Source organism: Astatotilapia calliptera, chromosome 9 (genome assembly GCF_900246225.1).
Source record: "Astatotilapia calliptera chromosome 9, fAstCal1.2, whole genome shotgun sequence".
NCBI classification, from domain to species: Eukaryota; Metazoa; Chordata; class Actinopteri; order Cichliformes; family Cichlidae; genus Astatotilapia; species Astatotilapia calliptera.
Window position 1 is genome coordinate 34,286,874 of NC_039310.1, and position 26,440 is coordinate 34,313,313.

Sequence of the window (26,440 nt, forward strand, 5' to 3'; positions counted from 1 at the left end):
TGTTAATTCTTATCTAGTCTATTAAAGAAAAAAAACTGTATTGCATCATCTACCTCTTCATGATACTCACTCACTCAATGGTCTATCTTTACGTAAAAGAAAAAAACAATTTCTGAGCACTCATAGCTATAAGTTCTTCTGTATTGTGTTTACCACCTTCATTAGTTTTTCAACCTGATCAGGACCTGATTTGTTGTTCTCAAAGAGAACACACCTGTTTCCACACTTTTCAACCATTTTCTTCAGATCAGGTTGGCAAGAATGAAGAAAATCCTCCAAGCCCATTCCCGCCTGCTGCAAGTCGTTTCCTCGGGTGAACAGGATGATTGTTCGTCCTCTAACTTCCCTCCCAAAAGCTTTTTCTAACTTTTCCATGATGTCTCTCTCATCATCTGTAAATCTGCTCACATGCATCACAAGTACAAACACACATGGTCCTGACTCACAGAGTTGTTTGCACCTTTTCACATGTTTGCCCCTAACTGATGGAGCAATGTCATCATCAAACATATCTGGGGTATCAATCACATTTACGTCTACACCACTGATCTCAGTTTGTACATTCTGGCAATTTGTGGTGACGGCCGTTGAACTGGGTCTAGAAACAAAGTGTTTCTGTCCAAGGATGGTGTTCCCACTGGCACTCTTTCCAGTCCCAGCCATTCCCAAAAGAACAAGGTTCACTGTGGTGCCAGTGTGTCGTCCTGCATAAATGTATACCAATAATAATGTAAGTGAAAGTGAAAAAAAGAATGTGGTTAAAATGAGTGAATCTTTGTTGCTGTGTTTTTCATTAAGTGCTCTTTGCTTCAACCATCATGAGAAAAATGCTGATGGACTGAATAACCTGTTAGTATGTTCTTTATATAGTACTTAAAAGAGATAGTGGTTTACCTGTCTTTGCCTCATCAGTGTGTGGTCTTGTTATACATTGTAATCCACGGTCCCAACTACAAGTTAGATATAGAAGAAATACGAATTAATCAATAAGCTGCTTGTTGTTCCATTAAAAATTATTACTATAATAGTTTGCAAACATTTCAGAGTTTTTTCTATTAACTACATTTATAAAATATTTCATAGTATACATTTACCCATATAAAGACATTACGTTCACAACTTGATTTACATGCTAAAGCTAAATCAAAAGTGCTCGACTTTAGCTTTACCTCAGTGCCGCCGGTTGTCTGTCTTTAGTCTCGTTGCTTCTGAATATGCTGAAAAAGTTTCCCATGATGCAGGATTTGAACGAAAAACCTGTGGGTTCAAATGTCAGTGCCAGCACAACTCTGAACTCTTCCTTTTTGTTTAAGTATCCTTATTTAACAACTTAGTATATCTCAGTTGTTTTCAGATGATTCACATAAATCTTAAATAAAAGTTAACAAATGTCTATTAAGAAATTTATCATGACAGATGTAAAAATAGCCTTTCTCTGATACTCTTTAAGAAATCAGAGCCCTTTTTTCTCATTACTTAGATTTTTTTTATTGCTACAAAGCAAATACATGTACAAGCACAACTTACATTAAGTGGAAGTTGTTCAGTCTGTTGAAGCATAACTCTGTGTGACGCTGTCTAAAGCCTGCAGACTGCTGTTCTCCGACTGTATAATACTGGAGGAGGCGTGTCATCTGTTGAGCTATAAAAAGCAAGTTGTGGCAGAGCAGTTTTAGCATTCATCTCGCACCTGTGCAGTGACAACAGTGAAAAAAAATGGCTTTAATTCCAGCAGGTAAGACTTATTATTAATCATTGTTTTTTAAATTATTTTCCTAAAGTGTGAAAACTTCTCAGTTTCACTTTGGTTATTGTAAAACTCTTGTGTACATGGGTTAAATCGAGTTAGTGAATTGTGTTTCAGGTCCTGATTTGAGGATTGTGATGATTGGAAAAACTGGTGTGGGCAAGAGTGCTGTTGGGAACACCATCCTGGGATGTGAGCATTTCAGATCTTGTCCTTTATCTGCATCAGTGACTGAGTTCTGTCAAAAAGCTTGGACACAGTGGGGGAAAAGAATAGTTAGTGTTGTAGACACACCAGGGATCCTGGACACTTCAAAATCAGATGAGTTCATCAAAAGAGAAATTGTGAAATGTGTTGAAATCTCCTCTCCCGGTCCTCACGTGTTCCTGTTGGTCATCCAAATCGGCCGATTCACAAGAGAAGAGAAAAACTCAGTGGAAGCCCTGCAGGAGCTGTTTGGCCCCGAGGCAAACAAGTACATGATTGTGCTCTTCACCCGTGGTGGTGATCTTGGAGGCATGACCATACAGCAGTATGTACGTGACGCTGAGCCAGGGCTTAAACGCATCATCCAAAGCTGTGGAAAAAGGTACCACGTCTTTGACAACACTAGCAACGACAGAAGGCAGGTGGTGGAGTTGGTCAAGAAGATCGACAAAATGATGGTATTAAATAAGGGCACGCACTACACAGACGCCATGTTTAAAGAGGTGGAGGAAGCACGCAAAAAGGGAGTAACACTGCAGCAGTATAGATTCACTGAGCCATTGTGTAAACGTATCAAACTTTTTCGCATCATTCTGGGGAAAGATTAAAGTGTTGTTATTCTACTGTAATTATTCTATTCTGAATAGGACAGCTTTTATACCTACATGAAATATACAGTTTGTTCATGATCATACACACAGTGTGCAGGATCAATATATGTTGATTTCCCATAAAGAAATAATAAAGTAAAATATTTTTGATTATGTGACTTTATCTTTTGATGTTAAAGAAGAAAGTATTTATAAGTGAAATAATGATCATGTAAGCTGTCTATCAAAGCATTTATTGTCTCTGTTGCATCTATTCTGATTTGTATATGTGAATGAAATTATGGTGGTTATGTCTGAGTTTAATTGTACACTAATTTAATCTATTGAACAATTTAGGGGACAACGGTTAAATTTAGTCAATTAAATATTTTATATAACTGGGAACTGTGGATAGTTTTGTCCTTTAAAGAATGATGACTTCGGTTTATAAGGAGTTTTTATGTTGGGTCTGTTCTGCTCTGGCTGTTTGTATTAAAACATATTATGAAAATTTCCCTTTATGCTCATTGTTTGACAATTATTCGTGTAAAGCTTCTAGCCTAATAAAAACTAATAATCACACCACGTTCACCAGTTATTTGTGATTCTAAGATGACAATGTCAGAACCAAACGTTCAAGCACTTCATTCATTATTATTTTTGCCTGTTTGAATGAGAGAAAATTAGATGACATGTATCAACAGGTTTCTAGGTATCCATCTATAAAGATTATTGGTTCTCACTTATTATGATTTAACTGGTTTGATATTAATCATAGTGACTTACAATTATATATATTACCTTTTGCTTTTACTGTTCTACTGACATATTTAGTTAATTTCCTTTAAATTATTTTGACTATTTAGTTGATTTGCTTTATTACTTCAGGTTTGACTTCAGATTTCCACGTCTGTCCTTACAAGAGTGGGAAAACATGTTTAAAGACATATTAAAAGAACATGTAAATAATATTTAAACACTTCTGTTGTGAAACAGCAGACTCAAACACTTAAATACTGAACCATGTTTTGCAGAAAGACAGATGCATCAGCTGAACAACAAAAGTTTTAATACCTTTAATACGTTCAACCATCTTTAATATTTCTGGTTATCAGCACAAGCAGGTGAAAATATTCTCTATGGAAACAGGTATTACCGGTATTTCAACATCACTATACAACTTCCTGTCATGACAGCAGAGGTGTTCCCTCTGAGAATCCTGGCTCTGCGAAGACATTCCTTTGTTCTTTTAAGAGTTTAAGAGTTGGATGCACAAGGTTACATTTATTTAGGATTATTTCTAATCTGCACAGGGTCAAAGTGTGAGGGTTCCCCAGTCTTCCCTGCGTGCTGTCAGCGCCTCTCTCCCTCACTCTGTCATTCTTTGTTTGTTTTGGTGTCTACTTCATAGGCAGGGCTAATTCCAGCTCCCTACAAATCACTCCCTTGAGTGATCGCTACCACTTCTTGGCAGTCACTCCTCACTGGATCGTTGACCTACCTCGTTAGTTAAGCCCCAGCCCCTCGGGTATTTACTGCTTACCATGTTTCCCTGTGTGATGGTGTTCTCCGGTGTTCCATCCTAGGTGTTTGGTGAAAGTGTGAATCTTGCTAGCTTGCATTGGATGTGACAGAACAACCCGGCCAAACATCAAGGACTCAGGCTCTGACCCTGTACGCCTCTCCACCCAAGAGGCACAGCTCAGCAGGCATGAACAATTATTCTGCCTCTTCTCTGGCAAACAGGACTCCATGGTTCTAAAAATTGCAGATATGCTCAAGCAATCTCTAACTCCATCTAATGCCAACATTTCACCTCAACAGCTACCAGCAGAACCCTGACCATCCTGCACTGAGAGAGGACTGTGCCAACTCCTGATGAGTTAGAGAAAAGTACAGGTTTTGTCACTCAGTGCTCATTAGTTGGTGGGCATCCTATTGGTGGCGCTGTCACTTGGTGTTCGCTCGCTCTGTAGTAGAGTATCACTTCCTGTTCCTGCTCAAACACAGTGGTGTTTCTGAGTAGCTTATTTGCTTAGCAATTTAATTAACAACTTTTAAATACATTCTTTTTCATAGTATAATCTTCACATGCTTCATCCGAAGCACACTTTCTGTGTACTCACTACCTAATTTATAGCCAAAGTATTCACTCACTGTCTCTGTACTGTCTTGCTAGCTTAGCTTAGCTCGTAGCCGACTTGTTAGCACCATGGCTACTTCACCTGTCCCTCCTGCACTTTCTTGCTCATTGTGTCAGATGTTTAGTTACTCCTCGGCCTCCTTTAGCAGTAATGATATCTGTAACAAATGTAGCATATTTGCAGCTCTGGAGGCCAGGATTACTGAATTGGAGACTCGGCATCGCACCCTTCATTCACCCGTAGCTAGCCAGGCCCCTGTAGCTGGTGCAGCCGAAGATAGCATAGGCCCCGCTAGCTGTTCCCCGGCAGACCCCAAGCAGCTGGGGAAAGAGGCCGGCTGGGTCACGGTGAGGAGGAAGCATAGTCCTAAACAGAAGCCCCAGGTACACCACCAACCCGTTCATGTGTCTAACCGTTTTTCCCCACTCGGCGACACACCCGCCGGGGGTCAAACTCTGGTAATTGGCGATTCTGTTCTCAGACATGTGAAGCTAGAGACACCGGCAACCATAGTCAATTGTCTTCCAGGGGCTTTCATATCAAAAATCCTCGAAAGAGTAGTTGTCAAACAGCTAACAGATCATCTGCAGAGGAATGGTTTATTTGAAGAGTTTTAGTCAGGTTTCAGAGCTCAGCACAGCACAGAAACAGCTTTAGTGAAGGTTACAAATGATCTTCTTATGGCCTCTGACAGTGGACTCATCTCTGTGCTTGTCCTGCTAGACCTTAGCGCAGCATTCGATACTGTTGACCATAATATCCTATTAGAGCGATTAGAACATGCTGTAGGTATTACAGGTACTGCGCTGCAGTGGTTTGTATCATATCTATCTAATAGACTCCAATTTGTGCATGTAAATGGAGAGTCCTCTTCACAAACTGAGGTTAATTATGGAGTTCCACAGGGTTCAGTGCTAGGACCAATTCTGTTTACATTATACATGCTTCCCTTAGGCAGCATCATTAGAAGACATAGCATACATTTTCACTGCTATGCTGATGACACCCAGCTCTATCTGTCCATGAAGCCAGATAACACACACCAATTAGTTAAACTGCAGGAATGTCTTAAAGACATAAAGACCTGGATGGCCGCTAACTTTCTGCTTCTTAATTCAGATAAAACTGAGGTTATTGTACTCGGCCCTGAAAATCTTAGAAATATGGTATCTAACCAGATTCTTACTCTGGATGGCATTACCTTGGCCTCCAGTAACGCTGTGAGGAACCTTGGAGTCATTTTTGACCAGGACATGTCCTTCAACGCACATATTAAACAAATATGTAAGACTGCTTTCTTCCATTTGTGCAACATCTCTAAAATTAGAAATATCCTGTCTCAGAGTGACGCTGAAAAACTAGTTCATGCATTTATTACTTCCAGGCTGGACTACTGTAATTCATTATTATCAGGATGTCCAAAAAACTCGCTGAAAAGCCTTCAGTTAATCCAAAATGCTGCAGCAAGAGTCCTGACAGGGACTAGAAAGACAGAGCAGATTTCTCCTGTTTTGGCTTCCCTACATTGGCTTCCTGTTAAATCCAGAATTGAATTCAAAATCCTGCTCCTCACATACAAGGTCTTAAATAATCAGGCCCCATCTTATCTTAATGACGTTGTAGTACCATATCACCCAATTAGAGCACTTCGCTCTCGCTCTGCAGGCCTACTTGTTGTTCCTAGAGTATTTAAAAGTAGAATGGGAGGGAGAGCCTTAAATTTTCAGGCCCCTCTTCTGTGGAACCAGCTTCCAGTTTGGATTCAGGAGACAGACACTATCTCTACTTTTAAGATTAGGCTTCAAACTTTCCTTTTTGCTAAAGCATATAGTTAGGGCTGGACCAGGTGACCCTGAATCCTCCCTTAGTTATGCTGCAATAGACGTAGGCTGCCGGGGGATTCCCATGATGCATTGAGTTTTTCCTTTTCAGTCACCTTTCTCACTCACTATGTATTAACAGACCTCTCTGCATTGAATCATATCTGTTATTAACCTCTGTCTCTCTTCCACAGCATGTCTTTATCCTGTCTTCCTTCTCTCACCCCAACCGGTCGCAGCAGATGGCTGCCCTTCCCTGAGCCTGGTTCTACCTGATGTTTTTTTCCTGTTAAAGGGGAGTTTTTCCTTCCCACTGTCACCAAAGTGCTTGCTCATAGGGGGTCATATGATTGTTGGGTTTTTCTCTGTATCTATGAAGCGCCTTGAGGCGACTTTTGTTGTGATTTCTCGCTATATAAATAAAAATGAATTGAATTGAATTGAATTGAACTAGTTTTTCAACAACAACCCTGGAAGTATAAAACAGATGGTTCCAAAATAGCCATTTTTTTCAGTTGCTCCAGGGCCAGACGCTGAAGTGGGTCAATGCTTTTTTGAGATCAAACTTTGAGGTCAATGAACAGGTTCGATGGTGCTGCTCAGTCGTCAATGTTCGATGACTGAGCAGGTGAAAAACAGTCTTTAAAATCTGGAGAGCTGGAAATAATAGGCTCAGAAATTATAACAGTCTGGGATTGAGACTCCACAGAAACCTTAGCAGTCTCTGTGCACAAAGTCTCATGAGTCCTTGGGGGCAGCTTACTAAACTCAGCAGTCCAGCAAACTCAGGAGGTGCCAAAATATAATATTCTCTCCCGGAGTTAGCTGACTGGACAGCATGAGCAACAGTCTCAGCATTTGAACAGGAAAAGTGCTCTCGTGATTCACCACTGTGTGCTGCTCTGTAATCTTGGGAACGGGCTGTGAAGAGGAGTGGCGGCGGCGAGGGTGCTGTTTCCTCCTGGATGAAGGAATTGGAAATGGTGGAGAAATGGAGACCTGCTTCTCATCCTCTGATCACATAGCCGTCAGGAAGGAGGCCGGCAAATGGGCAGGTGAACGAGGTCCCAGCGGGTGTGTGGAAGGAGAGGAATTCCGAGACACCGGCGCAGAAACCCTGTTCTGTTGTAGCGACCGCTGATTAAGCTGCTTCTGTTGCATCGGCGTGGAGAGAGACCAAGTAAAATTGCCCTGACGTGCTCCCCCCCACGCAGCTATGGTCCTGACAAGAATGGTGTTTGTGGCAAATTGCTGAATCTGGGGGTTGATTTTCACTATTGCTTCCAACGCTCTCAGTTCCTCAGACATAACCCGCAAGCTATGAGACTGGGGGATGCCATCCAGCAATTTAACCAACCTCTCCATCTCAGCCTCAAACTCCAAAGCGGAGCAGTCTGCGGGGTCCATCTTCTGGTCGTGACCTTCTGTCATGTGTTATGTGCAGGCAGGAACCAAAGTGCAGACACTCGGAGGCAAAACGTGAACTCAAAAGATCTTTATTGCTGAACATAAAATAACTAAGTGAAAATATCAATAAACTAAACAGGCAGGCTGGCAAACGGAACACACAGTGTGGGATGAGAGCAAACATGAGGGTAGATCACAGCACAGACAAAGGAAAACACAGGGCTTAAATACACAGAGGGAGCAATCAGGGAATAGGAGACGGGGGGAAACACATGTGGAACAAGGGCTAACAAGACAAGGGAAGCAAGGGAACAAGGGAATTTCAAAGTAAAACAGGAAACATAACACAGAGACGTGGACTTGACAAGGGGATAGAGCTGACAGTGGAGATGGACTAACCATGGAACAAAGAGACCGAAACCAGAAGACAGAATTCTAAGAAACCAAAAGACTAGAAAGGATAAATAATGGCAAAATCAAAGTTCGATAATAATGTAAACTCACTTGCATCTTACATAGGTGCGCTTATTCTTTGCTACGGTACTTTACTGTTCCAGTGAAACAAGAAGATTTCTTTTTAAAGTACATTTTTGTCCATCTTGTGATCTCATTTGCCATATTCTCTTAATACCTTAGAGCTATTTCAAGGGGGAAGAATGTTAGATACAATTTTTAAATCAGGTTGTGATCTTAAAGTCAATCTCACAGCACTGATTTTAGAGCAATGTGCACCAGTTGTAATGTCAGTTAGAATTCCAAACTGTCCTTTCTCCAGTATTGGTTATGGTGAAATGTAAGTTGTTCTTTTGTGTGGTTGCACACTGCCCATGACAGCGTCGCTTAGTAAACTGTACAGCAGAAGTTTCAATTCACTTTTATCTATACATCACCAAATTACAACAACAGCCAGCTGGTAGTGAGACTGTTAGTCACACACGGTGGACAGAAAGTAATTTTTGAATTTAGAAAAAATAAAATGACTCAATTATCATTTATGGTTTTATTTATTATTACACCTTTTTTCCAGTCTTCTTACAACTATGACAAAGTGTGTATGGACTGTATGGGGGACCGTATCTTAACTATTAAGCTCACCATTTTAACATGATGTGTACATTACTTCGATAATATAAGCATGACAAGGAGTTTATGACTTATCTTATATAACACCTGTTTTTCTTTTCTCAAAAAAAAAGACAGAAAACTTCACAATATGTTCTTTTCGTTATATATGTTATATTTTTCTAAATAATGTTGAGGCAATTGGATTGCTCAAATGAAAACATTTGATCTCTTATGTGTTTTTGTCATATTGTTCAAAATTCAGATGATGACAGAACAGGAAGCCACAAAGCAACCATATTTTTCTCAAGTTTAACTCAACTTAATATTATTTGTATGGCCGTATTGCAACAACAATCTGCTACTTAATGTTTCTATATGTATTGTGCATTTCATAGGAATTATTGTTTCATGATTTGGTTTACTCTGCATTTGGTTCAGATGATGTGAGTTAAAGTTGTAGACATCCAGAAAAACTCTACTATGGTCAGGTGACTATAAAGGAAGTTGTCACGGTTCTGGGTCTTTGAGACCCAGTATTTTGAGTTCTTGTAAGTTTAGATTATGGTTTATGTTCTAAGTCCTTGGTTGTACTGTTTTAATTATTGTCATTTCCCTAAACAACTTATTCAGATCGGCTCTGCTATTTTAACAGTTGACCCAACCCTGCTCTCCTATCACCATATGAGAAGATTATCTCGTGAGTCTTCTTAGAGAGAAACAAACATGCTGGCATGAGACTGAAACAAATATAACAGAAAGTTGGACAGTGATGTGATCATTCTAATGTTTGGACAGTAGACGTTATCTCGTGAGAGTCAAACAACCAACTCAATGTGTGCATTTGATCTCAGTCAGGTCGGCTCTTATCTTTCTACAGCTGACCCAACCCTGGTCTCCTATCACCAACATCTCGTCTCATGTTGCCATGAGACTGAAAGAAATATCACAAAAGGTTGGATAGTGTTGTGAAAATACCTGTAAGACCTGTGGGTTACACCCAAAATGTTTTCATTCACTCGTGTTAATGAGCTAACAATGAACCACAATTACTGAGGAAGGGCTGCTGTCAAGAAATATTTCTGTCAGTCAAATGTTCGGTCAAACCAATGTTGTGATGGAGAAAAGCACAAAGTTCTGTGTGAATGTTTTAATCAGCAAAACTAATTGTTTGATTTCAGCTGATGCGCATGTGTTGCTGCCACTGTTTCACTTCAGAGTTGGCTGTGGAAGGTTTTTTTTGTTTTTTTTTTTAACTTAGAATATGTTTCACCTTTTCTTGTGAGCAGAATCTCTGATTCAGTGAAGGGACTTTACTAACATATCAGTTAGATGTTTCCCCTATTTTGAAAGATAACAAAACTATAACTAATATTTAATTATTTAGTACTTTAATCAGACTACCCCTGTCGCGGTCCCTTTTGTCTTTGTTTTCTTCTGTTAAGTGTACTCTCATTTTGTTTGCAGTTCAGTTTCCAGCCCTCCTAGTTTTGATTTTTGATTTATGCGTGCAAAGCAGTGGACTTTGAGTTAAAGTTCTGTCTCCACGAGTTTGCATATTGGGTCCTTTTCCCTGCCTGCCTGCACACAGCCATGAGAACCTTAAGGGAACCATCTATGAAACCTCTGAAGTTCGTGGATGACATGACCACCACTGGTCTGATCTTTAAATCTCACCCACTCCTGTGAGGAGAATCTCTCAGTCAATGAAGGGACTTCATTTTAATGTGATGTTTCCAAAATAATAACACATTTATAACAATTATTTATTATTTTAATCCAAATATGCAATAAGTTGTTCAAGACAGTTCTTTTTAAATTCTAAATAATTAGAATTTAATAGATATTATAAGTATTCGAATATAAAAGTAAAATTAATCGAAGCACAAGGACAATAACACTTGCAGTTATGAATTAACACAATCAATAATTAACACCAAATAAAATAAAGAAAAACAAGTTCTAGTCATCCTCAGCTAAAGCAGTCACACTATTTTCAGAGTTTAATTTAATATCTTATTGCAAACTGTAGCTTGAGACCCTGAACAGCTGCTGTGAGCCAGCACTATAACGGGACTGAATAACTAAAATCTCAGCATGCATCAAATTATTAACTCATCCATCATATAGCCGGTAATCTACTTGTTTAATGACTTAGAAAGATCATTCATGTATAAATTAAAGCAGAACAGGTGACAATATCTCACCTTTTTTGAACCGCATATGGTCAAAGTCATGTTTTTTCTGTTATATTTGAAAGCAACAAATTCAATTCAGTTCAAAATTTCCTTCAAAACATATCTACAAGAATCTTTGCTGTTTTTTTTTTTAATCTAAATTACTGTTATTACACTCTGCATCTGAATACTCAAAACACAGTTTGGGACAATTTAGGTCTTTTGAGCTTAACATAGCCGTCCCAAAGGAAGTAATGTGGGGGGCACAGCTTTCACTTTTCATTAGAAAATCATTTTAATGTTTGGACAGAAGACGTTATCTCGAGTTCATGTATTTTTAGATTATGGTTTATGTTCTAAGTCCTTGGTTGCACTGTTTTAATTATTGTCATTTCCCTAGGTTTCAGTTATGGTTGTCGAGGGTTTAGTTCTTATGTTTTGTGAGATGGCTTCCCTGTGTTCCCTGCTGTGTTTACTGTGCCTTTCTGTCCCATGTTTCAGGACCCTATGTTTTGTCTTCCCAGTCTGTTAAGTTTACATGTCTTGAGTTCAGTCAATGTGTTTCCTGTTTGACTTTGAAGAGGTCCTGTGTTCCTGTGTTTAGTTTTACACTCCCCTTGTGATGTCGTTGTGTTCATGTGCGTCAGCTCATGTGTTCCCACTTCCCTCATGATCCTGCTGTGTGTATTTAGTCCGTGTGTTTTCAGTCGTTCCTTGTCAGGTTGTCTGCTCCACGTCGTGTCTTCAGGTATCTGTGTCAATTCGCCATGGTTTAGGTTTGGTTCACCCAGTTTAGGTTATTGTTTAGCTTCACCCATGCCCTTTGTTTGTATTTATTTTGCCAGCCTTAATAAACTGCTCGTTTTCTGTTAATCCACGTCACATTTCACATTCTGTTTTTGGTCTGCATTCGAGTCCTTTTTCACAACACATACAGTCTGCCTCAGCCAGGCTGTGACAGGAGTAACCTGGGACAACAGCTTTCACTTTTCATTAGAAAAGCATTTCTTTGTTTTTGTTGGACATAATAAGCCTGTCACTAAACAACTTATTCAGATCGGCTCTGCTATTTTAACAGTTGACCCAACCCTGCTCTCCTATCACCATATGAGAAGATTATCTCGTGAGTCTTCTTAGAGAGAAACAAACATGCTGGCATGAGACTGAAACAAATATAACAGAAAGTTGGACAGTGATGTGATCATTCTAATGTTTGGACAGAAGACGTTATCTCGTGAGAGTCAAACAACAAACTCAGTGTGTGCATTTGATCTCAGTCAGGTCGGCTCTTATCTTTCTACAGCTGACCCAACCCTGGTCTCCTATCACCAACATCTCATCTCATGTTGCCATGAGACTGAAAGAAATATCACAAAAGGTTGGATAGTGTTGTGAAAATACCTGTAAGACCTGTGGGTTACACTCAAAATGTTTTCATTCACTCTTGTGTTGAGAAGCTAACAATGAACTGCAAATATTCAGGACGGTCTGTAAAGTAACACTTTTGTCAATGAAATGCTTTGATGGAGAAAAGCAAAAAGTTCTGTTCAGTTGATGTTCACGCTGTCCTTTGTTTCACTTTTCTGTGTTTCTAAGACAGTTTTCTCTTAATGTTTGTTATGTTTGTTCTTCATTGTTGTGTTTATGTGTTTTTACCCACCTCCATGTGGACAGAAATACAACTCAAAGTAAGGAATTGGTGCTAAAAACTCATTGTGCTCCTCCACCTAATAAGACACAGATTTAACTCACTAATATGGTTGTTATGAAATGACTTCCAACTTTCCTCTTTGGCAGCTTTTGCAGAATTATGATGTGAAAGCACTTTAGGTTTAGAGGTGATACATACATGAATGAACTTGATGAAATTAAATTTTAGCTGACATTTTCTTTTATTCTTTAAGTCAACAGTTTCTTCTGATGGGAGGCCGTGCTGTCATGCCCCAGGTTAAGAAGTGTGATATTCTGATGTTATTATAGTCTAAAAGTATTTTCTCTGACATAGAAATAAACCTAAACAGTGTGTTTTCCCTGAAGATTCATAGATTTGGTTTTCCTTGTCTTCTGATTGGAGTTATTTTTGTAACTCCAATCAGAAGTTAAATAAAACCGCCTTTAGTTCACCTCTCTTGTTTCTTCAGTCCACCTCTGCCTGTCAAACAGCTGGCATTCACACCCAGCAACACTGTGAAGAATCTTTGAGTCATTATTGACCACAATATGTTCTTCAGTTCACATATGAGTTAATGCTCCATTTGAACAATATCTCTAATATTAGAAACATCCTGAAAAACTAGTTCATCCAGCTAAGCCCCAAATGGCTTTCTGAGCTTCCTGCTTGAAAATTACATGCTCAAAATGAATGGAGTGTTTCTCTGCAATTACAAACTCTGTGTAAACAATCCTGAAATCAAAATAAAGATAACACTTGAGATTTCATCAGTGGTGTAAAGATTTCAGCAGATGTTACTGTGTCAAAGTTACTGAGTCTAGAACACAGAAATACTAAGTAGATTTTTTTCATCGCCTAATATATTTATTTATTTAGCATATAACCCTTTTAAAAACATGCTTTAGTTCACCTTTTAATCAAAAATTCTGTAATCAACACATAAACATCATCTGTGCAAAGATTTATGTTTCTAAAGTCAAACAGTCAAATTACAGCACATTTAATAAATAAATATTCAGGCATTGTCCAGCCATGTACAATTTCAGCACACTGGGCATCATATATGAGTTGCATTTTTTTAGGTGTTAAACAGCAGAAATTATTTAACTTCATTAACATGTCTAAAAAAGCTTGTTTTTTGAATATAAGAATTAGCCACAGCTGGCTCTTTCTGCCCTGCGCACGGAGCCTTTAAATGGCCTCTGGAGCTTTAAACTCTGAGGGGCTGTAACTTTGGCTACAATTTGCATGATTGACACCTCTTTTTAATCATTTGAGCCAATAGAATCACAGTTTATAAGGCTGCGGAAACAAGCAATCGGCTGAGACTGAAGAAGTCACTTAGATGAGTGATGAAACATTTCTCCCACCGAAAACACTACGTCCAGATGAACAGAATCAACTTTTTGGAGCTACACTATATTGTTCTTTCCTTTTGATTTTTTTTTTTTTTTATATTTAAAGATTTTTTGGCGATTTTTGGCTTCTGTTTTTGTTGGTTTGGGAGCAGATACAGGGGTTAGGGCTAACAGCAGCTGCTGTGCTGTTAGAAAAATTCAGGAAGAATCTCATTTTAAGTCCTCTTAGTACAAGTCAAGTAAAGCAAAACATCTTTTACATTATAAATCACTCCTTGTACTTTAGTGTTCACTTTTATTATTGAGTACTGTGTGGTAATACATAGAAAACTTCGCTTCAACCATTAAGTACACTTCAGAAAAAAAAAACAATCAGGAGCATTAATCCAGTTTCATTTAGAGACCACACAAACATTTTACTTTGGAAGTAAACCATCTTGAAGTTGATGGACCTCTTATAATATAAAACTACATGAATTATATATAAAGCCAGATATAATATGTTACCAGGACATGTACAGGGGACGTTTTTGATAGAGAGGGAAAGTTAAAGCTGAAGACTGTTAATGCACAAACAATAGTTAAACATTTTATCTTATTTGTGGAGTAAAACTTTTGAACAGTTTTACAGTGAACCTACATAAATGTTCAGGAATTATTCAGTATAAAAAACATTTCTGAAACTCCTTTTGGAAGCATATGTTAATGACTTCCAGGATTCCAGGGGACCAGCTCCACTCACTCCTCACAGCAAATTCCTTCCTCGCACACACATCCAAGCCAAACAGCCAACACTCTAAAAACCAAAACTGATTTTTACACCTAAAAATATTGAGTAGATTGGAAACCAGTCAAATCTGTTCAATATACTTGATCAATTGAATAACTAAAGCTTAAACATATAAAGTTGAAATGAATAATAGTAGTTGTTACACCAACATGAAAAAACTGAGTAAATAACACTGACATGCTTGGTCATTGTAACTGAAATATAGATGGTCTGTTAATCCAAAATCATTTTCCATTTACGTAATATGACCATCACCAGTAGGCCACCGAGACTGCCGGTGCTGGGGCTGGAACCGGCAACCTTCTGATTACAAGACGAACTGCCAACTCTTGAGCCACAATCGCCCCCTAACATTGAAGGATAAATGGCAAACCAGGAGAGCAAACACAAAAGCTCAGAGTATTTAAAAAACAAAATGAACAAAACAATGAAAAAGGCTCATGGTACAATAAATAATATTGATTTGAATAATTAATGATTTTAGTACAAGATACTGATGAGTATAGATACATATTTCTCAAATATTTTGATTCAATCTTAAACAAAAATATTAAGTACACGCAAAGAAGGTATTCTGTGAACCACATACTGAATTTCCTGTCTGAGATAAATGTAAATACATACCTTAATTTAACAAAAACACATACGTTAAGATTTTAGACATTTATTTCAACTTCTCACACTCAAATAATTACTAAAAGGATATTCACAGATTTTATCAGGCTCATCTAACTTATATTTATAGTGATATTTACTAAGCCTCTGAATTATTTTTTAGAGTGAATACACACGCTCAGGGGTCCAGGGATCAGGATATAAAACTGGTCCGGGGAATCTATACACAGAAACGAATGTTACTTCAAGGCAAAGGCGGGAGCTCAACATGAGGTTTGCCCAGGCAGTGTGACAGGAGAAAGAGTGAGCAAGAGAGAGAAACCAATATGAGAACCAATATAACATATGAGATCACATGTACACCTGACTTTGACATATTCTGTGATGACATACAGGAACTATTTTGTAAGAATGGATTTTCACCAGAAAATGTGGGAAAGCAAATAGAAGATTTGAGCAAGAAAACTGGAAAACCAAGAGAAGAGTTCACAGTCGTGCTGCCACTGACACATGAACCCTCAGATTACTGTTTCAAGTCCTGCACCATCCAGCAGCTTTTCAGTGAACTGGACAAACTGGCTAAACACAGACGACCTGAGTCAACAGATAACAGGTTAAACTGAAAGTAGAGACTGACTGATTGTCAGAGTAAACTTCATGGAAACCAGATTTAAAGCACATTCTTTTTAACAGTTTATAATGTTACTCTGGAATATTTTGGAAATGTATTTTATAAGAAAAGTCTGACTTGTTTACTCAATTCTAGCAGCGGCCATGGATTACAAACTATGTCAAACATGCCAAAGACAGGTAAACCCCATCTTTCACAGTATCAGTATCTTACTAATATATTAAAAGGTGAAGTGTTCAGTGAAGGTGGATTGTTTAACTGAAGTAGTAAGTTTTATATGACCTTTAATTCAGGTGGCAGTCATGGCAAAGATTTCTTCACTGACCCCAAGAAGTGTTTAAAAAGTAAGACCAGTGCTTTGCTGATGTGTTTGAACTTACAGAAAGCAAAATATTGCAAGAAAGGTCTACTGATGCTAGCCAAGTTACTGTGGTTAAATGCAGCTTCACATTTATTTATTGTATAGCATAACAACTGATTACTATGTGGCGAGACGAGGTTGGGATATAAAGTAAATACTCTTCAGTTTTAAAGAACGACAACGCCACCCTGGGAATTTCACCCAGAGAATACTGGAAATGACACTAAATCACCAAAAAGGCACTTAGGTTCGCTATACTCAATCCAGAGACGAGGTTAAATAATAAACAAATTGACAATTTATTGGTAATTATTTAAAACACCGAATAAAAACATAATCATAAATATTCACGTACAAATATGCTTAAAAAGGTATTCAGAGCTGAGGCTTACCAGTGGAGGGGCAGGGATGCCACACACAAACTAAAGAAAGAAAACACACCAACACACAGGTGCAACACACTATCACACACTCACACTAATAAACTAGACAAGGCAGGTGTGTACACTCAAGGGATCCCACCACCAAGGCACCCTAGTCTCCTCCACGTCGGCACTCCGCATCTGAATAAAAAGAAACAAAGAAAATTTTAATATATTACAACAAACTAATGTGTAGCACCGGGGGATAACCCAACTGCAGGACCACACTGGTGATCTACAGCTAGAAAAAGGGCCTCCCACCAGTGGTGTAACAGAAAATCCAAACTACAAATCAAAAAGCAATAAAACAACATACAATCTGAATAAAACTCTAAAATCTGGAGCAAACGGAATCGCCGTACTGCTCCAACTTGCCGCCCACACGACGATAAGTTAACAGTCAATCAATATGCACGCCAGCTGACTCCGATAACCGGCATGCATATGGCCGTTGTCCACGCCAACGTCCACTGTAAAAGCTGACAGCAGCAGCAGGGAAAGAAATCTCACAACGGGAACAGACGGTAAAAGCACAGCAAGGCAAAACAGCAGCACTTCAGTTCGCGTAGCTTGGCGCAAAACTAAGGTCCACACTTCCTGCGAAACATAATAAATAATTACTATAAAAGAACAATAGAAGGCAGAGAGCGTAACAAAAGTTGATTACGTACCAAGTAAGCCGTGTCATAGAACGTAAGCAGAATAGCTCAGGAGGCTTCTATAACTACGACCAGCCACGATGGAGACTTCAGAGGAGTAACCCACAAATGATCTCTACCACACCGAGAGGAAGTCAGGTGACCAAAAAGGAGATCACAGGCAAGGGACCCAGAGACACTCAAATGGCCACTATTTATACCAGCGCCCCCTAATGGGCCAGGCTGAAAGTGGGTTGGACCGAGGGATAACATTCATCCTGCCACACTATCAAATCATTATTGCCATACATCAATACAGGAAACACACTGGTACCACAGTAAACCTCGTTCTACTGGGAATGGCTGGAACTGGAAAGAGTGCCAGTGGAAACACCATCCTCGGAGAGAAGAGCTTCATGTCTAAACCCAGTTCAAAGCCGGTCACCACAGGTGGCAGAAACTGAGATGAATGACTTACGTGTACGTGTGATTGATAGCCCTGACATCTTTGATGATGACGACATTGAAGCATCAGTTCGGGACAAACATGTAAAAAAGTGTAAACAGCTCTGTGAGTCAGAACCCTGTGTGTATGTACTCGTGATGCATGTGAGCAGATTTACAGATGGTGAGAGAGACATCATGGAAAAGTTAGAAAAAGCTTTTGGGAGAGAAGTTAAAGAAAAAACGATCGTTCTGTTCACACGGGGAGACGACCTGCAGCAGGCAGGAGCTTGAAGGATTTCCTGCATTCCTGCCAACCTGGTCTAAGGGAAATAGTTGAAAAGTGTGGAAACAGGTGTGTTCTCTTTGAGAACAGCAGGTCAAGTTCACAGGAAGTGGAAAAGCTGATTGACACGGTGATCGGGCTGTTAGAATAACAGGCAATATAACCTCAGGTGTCAGAGTTATGTCTTATGGTTTGTCTCTGTGTAATCCTTAGTTGCTGTCTCCCTGGTCTGCTATATCCCCGTGTCCAGTCAGTGTCTGTCTGCCCTGGTCCCACATCTCTGTTCCCTCTGTTGCAGTGCCTGCATGTGAGTCTGTGTCTTTAGTTCAGTCTGTCATATTTCCTGTTTTATTTTGAAGGTCCTTGTCTGATGTTAATGTATCTGGTTTTGCTTCCCCTTGTCTCGTTAGGCCTGATTTGCCCCAGCTGTGTTTCCCTCCTGTTACCCATTCCCTGATTGTTACCTCTGTGTATTTAAGCCCTGTGTTTCTTTGTGTCCGTGTCACAATCTACTCTCATCTTGCTGTGTAAATTTATTTTTGTACTTTTGGGTTTGTTACGTTTTTGCCGTCCAGCAATAAAGCTGAGTTTTGGAAGTACACTTTTGCCTCAGAGCGTCTGCACTTTGGGTCCTCCTTACCACCACTCCTGTCTGCACACAGCCCTAACCTGACAAAATAAGCATTAACAATATATATTTAAATCTCAAAACTAGCTATGACAAAGAAACCTTCTGGGTGCGCAGTCTGCACCTTGTTGATAGCATGAGACTGTTCTGCTAGTTCCAAGTTAACATTAGCATTTGGTGGAAGATATACTGCTATTACAAGTAGCGAGGAAAACTCTCTTGGTAGGTAGAAAGGGCGACACTTCACAATTAAAAAAAATCCACCTGGAGTTGAGCAGTGGCGACTCACTTCAGCAGAGTTCATGCACGATAGTTTGTTGAAACCACCACCCCGGCTCCTACCAGATAAGGAGCCTTTCTGTCGGCTTGATAGCATGCTAGCCCGGTTAGCTGGATAGCCGAGTCAGCAATGTCCGCATTCAGCCATGTTTCCGTGAGGATGTAAACACAATTCTTAAACTCACTCTGGGTCGAGTGCTGGAGCCACAGATAATCCATTTTACTGTCCAAGGAGCGAACGTTAGAGAGCAGGATGGATGGGAGTGCTGGTTGGAAAGGGTTAGCCTTTAGCCTAGTGCTAGCACCGGCATGCTTTACTCGCTTTTTTTACATGCGCAGCGCCAGCTGTGCCTCGGTGGGGGGTGGAGTTATTATATAACTCAGCAGCCGGCTGATGAAAAGTCCGGGAATCCGGCTGCGGTGAGGAGCGTCGCTTCTTTGACGATGCCAGGGCCGGCGCGTCAGGCTGAGGTTCCACCAGCTGGTTGGGCTGGAAAGCACCCTGGTTAGGAGAATAGAGGTGGAGAGTGTTAAGCAGAAAATCCGCCACAATCGGAAAAAGATGTCCGACACCCAGGGAAAACAAGTTAGCGTTTCCTGCAACCGCTTCTCCACAGCACGACGTAAATCCTCCGCATGTGCTTCCAGCCACAGGTCACACAGACGATTTACTTTGTCTGTCACCTCCCTCCTGAACCTCTCCGAAAGTCTGCTCGGTCCATCTGGCGGGATCATTCTGCCACGGTCGGCGATGGCCAACCAGGGGGAAGTGAGGAATGAGGACCCAGGCGCGGAGCTCTGTGTGCTTAGCAGTGCGTTTATTTACAGTGGCATGGAAAAATAACAATAAATCCTCAGTGCGTTCCCGACTCCCGTTACGTGTCTTCTTCCCAGTGTCAGTGTCCCTTCTCCCCGCTCCTTGTGAAGTCTGAGCACCCTGTGCTGGCTGTCCTCTCGTCTCCCCACTTCTCCTGGGGAGATAACAAACAGGCAGCCGTAAGACACACACACAATGCGGAAGACCAATCATACTGACTGGCCGAGAGCCTAACGTGAAATCACACAATGATCCCACATCGGAGAGAGCTCCACCACACTCTCAAGTAGCTCCTCTGACGAGGCCTGATCAGCTGCAGGTGTGTCACAGACTTCAGGTGTGGCCAATCACCTGCCAGGGCCACACACACACCTACATACACACATATATCTACAAGCAGGGAGAACGAGGGACAGCAATAACAAAATACATATATTATCATATATGCATATTATCAAGTCCATAACTGCTCAGAGTCCCTGGGTCGCTTAGACCCAGGACCCTGACAAATCCCACTTAAAACCCACTTTTTAGCCTATGTGGTACCCACATGGTACCCACAAAAAACTTGAAAGATGGGGCCCGGGTGGGTTTCTGTGTACTTTGCCCAGTTGGGGCCCATTTAGTTCCCAGATTTTACCAATATTTAGCAAAAAAGTTTGGGAACCACTGCCTTACAATATAAATAAAACTGAATTGGATTGAATCCTGGAAAAGAACAACGGGACACAAAAATCTTAGCTTTATTGAATTTGTTTTTCCAGTTTACAAAGGTTAACAAGCTTTCATTGCCTCATTTGACAAAACTCCATAGAAAACCATAAAAGGTCATTCTTCTCTTCTTGTCTGTATGGTAATTCATATGATTCAGTAAAAGGACTAGATGTTACAATCCCTGACAATGCATTGCTTTAAATGGAGAAAATTAAAAAACAACAACAAAAAAAAATAATTTCCAAGCACTTCAATTTATACATTATTCTGGTCTTTGAGTATTGTGTTTACCACCTTCATTAGTTTTTCAACCTGATCAGGACCTGATTTGTTGTTCTCAAAAACAACACACCTGTTGCCACACTTTTCAAGTATTTTCTTCAGATCAGTTTGACAGGTATGAAAAAAATCCTCCAACCCCAGTCCTGCCTGTTGCAGGTCATCTCCTCGGGTGAACAGGATAATTGTTCGTTCTCCAGCTTCCCTCCCAAAAGCTTTTTCTAACTTTTCCATGATGTCTCTCTCACCATCTGTAAATCTGCTCACATGCATCACAAGTACATACACACATGGTCCTGATTCACAGAGTTGTTTGCACCTTTGCACATGTTTGCCCCTAACTGATGGAGCAATGTCATCATCAAACATATCTGGGGTATCAATCACATTTACGTCTACACCACTGATCTCAGTTTCTTCCATCTGGCAATTTGTGGTGACCGGCTTTGAACTGGGTGTAGAAATGAAGAGTTTCTGTCCAAGGATGGTGTTCCCACTGGCACTCTTTCCAGTCCCAGCCATTCCCAAAAGAACAAGGTTCACTGTGGTGCCAGTGTGTCGTCCTGCATAGATGTATACCAATAATAATGTAAGTGAAAACTTATTATGCTACATTAAAAAAGTAATCAATGTAATCTTGTACAGTACTATTAAAACACAAAAAGAATGTGGTTACCATTAGTGAATCTTTATTGCATTATTTTTCATTAAGTGCTCTTTGCTTCAGAAATCATATGAACAATGCTGCTTGACTGAAAAACCCACTAGTATGTGCTTTATATAGCAGTTCAAAGAGATAGTGGTTTACCTGTCTTTGCCTCATCAGTGTGTGGTCTTGTTATACATTGTGATCCACGGTCCCAACTACAAGTTAGATATAGAAGAAATACAACTTCATCAGGAAGCTGGTTGTTGTGTCATAAAAAGTTATAATCATAATAATATGCAAACATTTCAGAGTATCTCTATGAGCTACATTTGCAAAATATTTCATAGTATACATTTACCCATGTAAAGACATTACGTTCACAACTTGATTTACATGCTAAAGCTAAATCAAAAGTGCTCGACTTTTAGCTTTACCTCATATTGTCTGCCGCCGGTTGTCTGTCTTTAGTCTCGTTGCTTCTGAATATGCTGAAAAAGTTTCCCATGATGCAGGATTTGAACGAATAACCTGCAGGTTCAAATGTCAATGCCAGCACAACTCTTCACTCTTCCTTTTTGTTTAAGTATACTCATTTAACAAATTAGTATATCTCAGTTGTTTTCAGATGATTCACATAAATCTTAAACCTGTTGTTAACAAAGGTCTCTTAAGATATTTATCATTACAAATGTTAAAATAACTTTTGTCTGAAATCAGAAAAATCAGAATCATTTTCTCTAAATACTGATTTTAAATTGTTTTTTTTATTGCTACAAAGCAAAGAAATGTACACGCACAACTTACAGTGAGTGGAAGTTGTTCGGTCTGTTGAAGCATAACTCTGTGTGACTCTGTCTAAAGCCTGCAGACTGCTGTTCTCCGACTGTATAATACTGCAGGAGGCGTGTCATCTGTTGAGCTATAAAAAGCAAGTTGTTGCAGAGCAGTTTTAGCATTCATCTCTCACCTGTGCAGTGACAACAGTGAAGAGAAAACATGGCTTCATTTCCACCAGGTAAGACTTATTATTAATCATTGTGTCTTTAATTACTTTCCTTTGAAAAATGTCAAAATTTCTCAGTTTCACTTTGGTTCTTGTAAAACTCCTGTGTACATGGGTTAAATCGAGTTAGTGAATTGTGTTTCAGGTCCTGATTTGAGGATTGTGATGATTGGAAAAACTGGTGTGGGCAAGAGTGCTGTTGGGAACACCATCCTGGGATGTGAGCGTTTCAGATCTTGTCCTTTATCTGCATCAGTGACTGAGTTTTGTGAAAAAGCTTGGGTACAGTGGGGGAAGAGAGTGATTAGTGTTGTAGACACACCAGGGATCCTGGACACTTCAAAATCAGACGAGTTCATCAAAAGTGAAATCGTCAAATGTGTTGAAGTCTCCTGTCCCGGTCCTCACGTGTTCCTGTTGGTCATCCAAATCGGTCGATTCACAAGAGAAGAGAAAAACTCAGTGGAAGCCCTGCAGGAGCTGTTTGGCCCCGAGGCAAACAAGTACATGATTGTGCTCTTCACCCGAGGTGGTGATCTTGGAAGCATAACCATAGAGCAGTATGTACGTGACGCTGAGCCAGGGCTTAAACGCATCATCCAAAGCTGTGGAAACAGGTACCACGTCTTTGACAACACCAGCAGAGACAGAAAGCAGTTGGTGGAGCTCATCAAGAAGATCGACAAAATGGTGTCAGTAAATAAGGGCACCCACTACACAGACGCCATGTTCAAAGAGGTGGAGGAAGCACGCAAAAAGGGAGTAACACTGCAGCAGTACAAGTTCACTGAGTCGTTGTGTAAACGTATCAAACTTTTTCGCATCATTCTGGGGAAAGATTAAAGTGTTGTGGTTAATTGTAATTATTCTATTCTGAATAGGACAGCTTTTGTTTTACCTACACGAAATATACAGTTTGTTCATGATGACACACGGTGTATAGATAGTTTGTGTTGATTTCCCATGAAAAAAAATAATAAAAAATATTATTGATTAAGTGAATTTGTGTTTTAAATTTGAAGAATAAAGTATGTGAAAGTTAAATAATGATCATATGATCATCATTGTTATATAATAATCATAATATAAGCGGTGCTCTTATAAGCATTGATTGTCTCTGTTGTATCTATTCTAATTTGTATGTGAGCATCAAATCGTGGTGGTTATGTTTGAGCTGAAGTTTACAGTGTTTAAATTTTGTTGTAAATTTGGTAGAAACAAGATAAATTTAGTCAATTAAATATTTTATGCAAATGGGACTGTGAATCGTTTTCTGATTTAAAGAATGGGGACTTCGGTTTCTAATGAGAAGTCTTTATTTTGGGTCTGTTCTGCTCTGGCTGTTTGTATTAAAACATAACAAAAATTTCCCTTTAGGCTCATTATTGTTTGACAATTATTCTTGTAAAGCTTTTGGCCTAATAAAAACTAGCAATCACAGAACTTTCATCAGTTATTTGTGATCCTAAGATGACAATGTCAGAACCAAATGTTCAACCTCTTCATTCATTATTATTTTTTGCCTGTTTGAATGAGAGAATATTAGATGACCTGTATCAACAGGTTTCTAGGTATCCATCTATGTACATAAAATCCCTCTAATATACTGCTTCCCAATCATTAGGATCAAGCTTTTTTTTAATATTAATCGTAATGGCTTAATATTATTCATATTACTTTTTTCTTTTACTCTTCTACTAATAGTTTCTCAAACATTTACTGAACTTTCTTTAAGTTATTTTGGCTATTTATTTGATTTGCTTCATTACTTTTTCTTCAGATTTCAAAGTCTGTCCTCACAGGACAGGGAAAACATATTTAAAGACATATTAAAAGAACATGTAAATAATAGTTAAACACTTCTGTAGTGAAAATAGCAGACTCAAACACTTAACTACTGAACCATGTTTTGAAGAAAACGCAAAACATCAGCTGAACCGCAATAGCTTTAATACATTTAACCTTTAATCATCTTTAATATTTCTGGTTATCACGATAATGAGGTGAAAACATTCTCTGTAGAAACCCACCCAAGGTGTTACAGGTATTTCAACATCACTATCCAACTTTCTGTCATGACAGCACACGTGTTTCCTCTAAGAATCATCACTCTGGGAAGACATTCCTTTTATTTCTTTAAGAGTTGGATGCACAACTTAAAATGTATTTAGGATTATCTCTAATCTACACAGGGCACAAAGTGTAATGGTCCCTAAGTCCTTTGTGTACTCTCTCAGTGCCTCTCGCTCTGTCTCTCTCTGTCATTCTTTGTTTGTTTTGGTGTCTACATCATGGCCCGGACTCATTCCAGCTCCCTGCCCAGCACACCTAAGGATCATTGCCCACCTGTTACTAATGAATGATAGCTACCACTTCTTGGCAGTGGCTGACGGTCAGTCCTTGCTGGATTGTTGACCTGCCTCGTTAGTAAAGTCCCAGCCTCTTGGGTATTTGATTCCCTTCTTGTTTCTGGCTACTTACCGTTTTCCCCTGTGTGTCAGTCTTCCCGGTGTTCCATCGTAGGTGTGTTGTGAGAGAGTATCCAAATCTTTCCCAAGTGTTTTTGATGTGTGGACCTCCCCTTTCTTCCCTTCCTGTGGCCCCCTCCTTTTAGGTGTAACCCTTAAGTCTTGTGTTTGGTTATCAAACCGTGGCTTCTTCACGTTTCACCTGTAGTGAGTTTAAGAGCACTCTTATTATGCAAATGTCTCCCCCTGCTGGCTGATGAAGGTACAAACAGTTTAAAGGAAATTATCTTGTAACACACTTTCAAGTAAATTTAATTAATTTGATACCTCGTTAAAGGCTGTCTTGAAGCTAAAAATTGTTTCACTTTACTTTAAACAAGTTAAATAACCATGGGGACAAGTTATTATAGTTAATAAAGCAAACTAGAAACTGAAAATCTAAAAATAAAAGTGAGAATATAATAAGAGCAGACTAAAATCTAACTCACATTATTGCATAATTTCAAAACAAAGCAGGAATTTAAAGGTAAATGTGTTTAGCTGTTTAGTTTCTGTCAGATTTGTAGAAACAGATTCAAACACAGATTAAAGACACTTTAATGTTTGTTTCCCTTTATTTAAACTCAGACTAGGATGTTGAAATCACTGTCATCATTCAGCTGTCTTTACAAATGTGACGTTTGTGGATTTTTAAATCAGAAACATACAGAGAAATTTGTGCTTCCTGCCACAAATAACATGTGAGATCTGCAGTAAAAAAAACAGTTTACAAATATTTTAAATTTTATAGAACTGTTATGAATCAAATACAATTTGAATTTAATGCAAAATTTTGTTTCAAAGAATTATATTGACTTGTCAGATTTGGTTCATTCCACACAGTCACAACAACTTAACAGAAGAACAAAGTGCAAAGTTTAAAAGCAAGAACTCACTGTAAAATAACATAAGAAAGCATACAAAAGCATCACGGAATTTTAAAACAGCACTCATAAAACACACAGAATAAAAAAATAAAATAAAATAAAAATAAATATATGCAGCTGCAATATTTCATGAAACGTTGAAACTGTATGATTTCAGAATCACACAAAAATGGGTTCTTCACTCATCAAAGAAAGATAAAAAAAAAAAATGACTTTAGCACCATTAAAGAATCACATTTTACAGACTTTTAAAGATACTTGCAAATATTTGAGGGGAGAAGTCTGAATGGGAAAGATAAAATACAG

General features: G+C 39.2%; 4 protein-coding genes and 1 pseudogene across 4 annotated transcripts; 3 read left to right on the top strand and 2 right to left on the bottom strand.

Moving 5' to 3' along the window:
* Window positions 1-25,353, bottom strand: LOC113029660 (GTPase IMAP family member 7-like). Its single transcript, XM_026180646.1, has 5 exons — window positions 25,222-25,353; window positions 1,528-1,690; window positions 1,170-1,257; window positions 895-950; window positions 1-704 (listed from the first exon to the last, which is right to left on the bottom strand). Exons 3-5 carry the CDS (start codon window positions 1,232-1,234, stop codon window positions 127-129), a joined length of 699 nt encoding a protein of 232 aa, XP_026036431.1. The 5' UTR covers window positions 1,235-1,257; window positions 1,528-1,690; window positions 25,222-25,353; the 3' UTR covers window positions 1-126.
* LOC113029658 (GTPase IMAP family member 7-like) lies at window positions 1,686-2,562 on the top strand. The gene is made up of 2 exons (XM_026180643.1): window positions 1,686-1,735; window positions 1,865-2,562. Exons 1-2 carry the CDS (start codon window positions 1,717-1,719, stop codon window positions 2,560-2,562), a joined length of 717 nt encoding a protein of 238 aa, XP_026036428.1. The 5' UTR covers window positions 1,686-1,716.
* LOC113029663 (GTPase IMAP family member 8-like) lies at window positions 17,515-18,580 on the top strand (annotated as a pseudogene).
* Window positions 21,065-22,242, bottom strand: LOC113028857 (GTPase IMAP family member 7-like). The gene is made up of 3 exons (XM_026179293.1): window positions 22,172-22,242; window positions 21,897-21,952; window positions 21,065-21,651 (listed from the first exon to the last, which is right to left on the bottom strand). The coding sequence occupies exons 1-3, from the start codon at window positions 22,240-22,242 to the stop codon at window positions 21,065-21,067; spliced, it is 714 nt and encodes a 237-aa protein (XP_026035078.1).
* Window positions 22,713-23,697, top strand: LOC113029659 (GTPase IMAP family member 7-like). Its single transcript, XM_026180644.1, has 2 exons — window positions 22,713-22,752; window positions 22,886-23,697. The coding sequence occupies exons 1-2, from the start codon at window positions 22,734-22,736 to the stop codon at window positions 23,581-23,583; spliced, it is 717 nt and encodes a 238-aa protein (XP_026036429.1). The 5' UTR covers window positions 22,713-22,733; the 3' UTR covers window positions 23,584-23,697.
* Window positions 25,354-26,440: the final 1,087 nt, after the last annotated feature.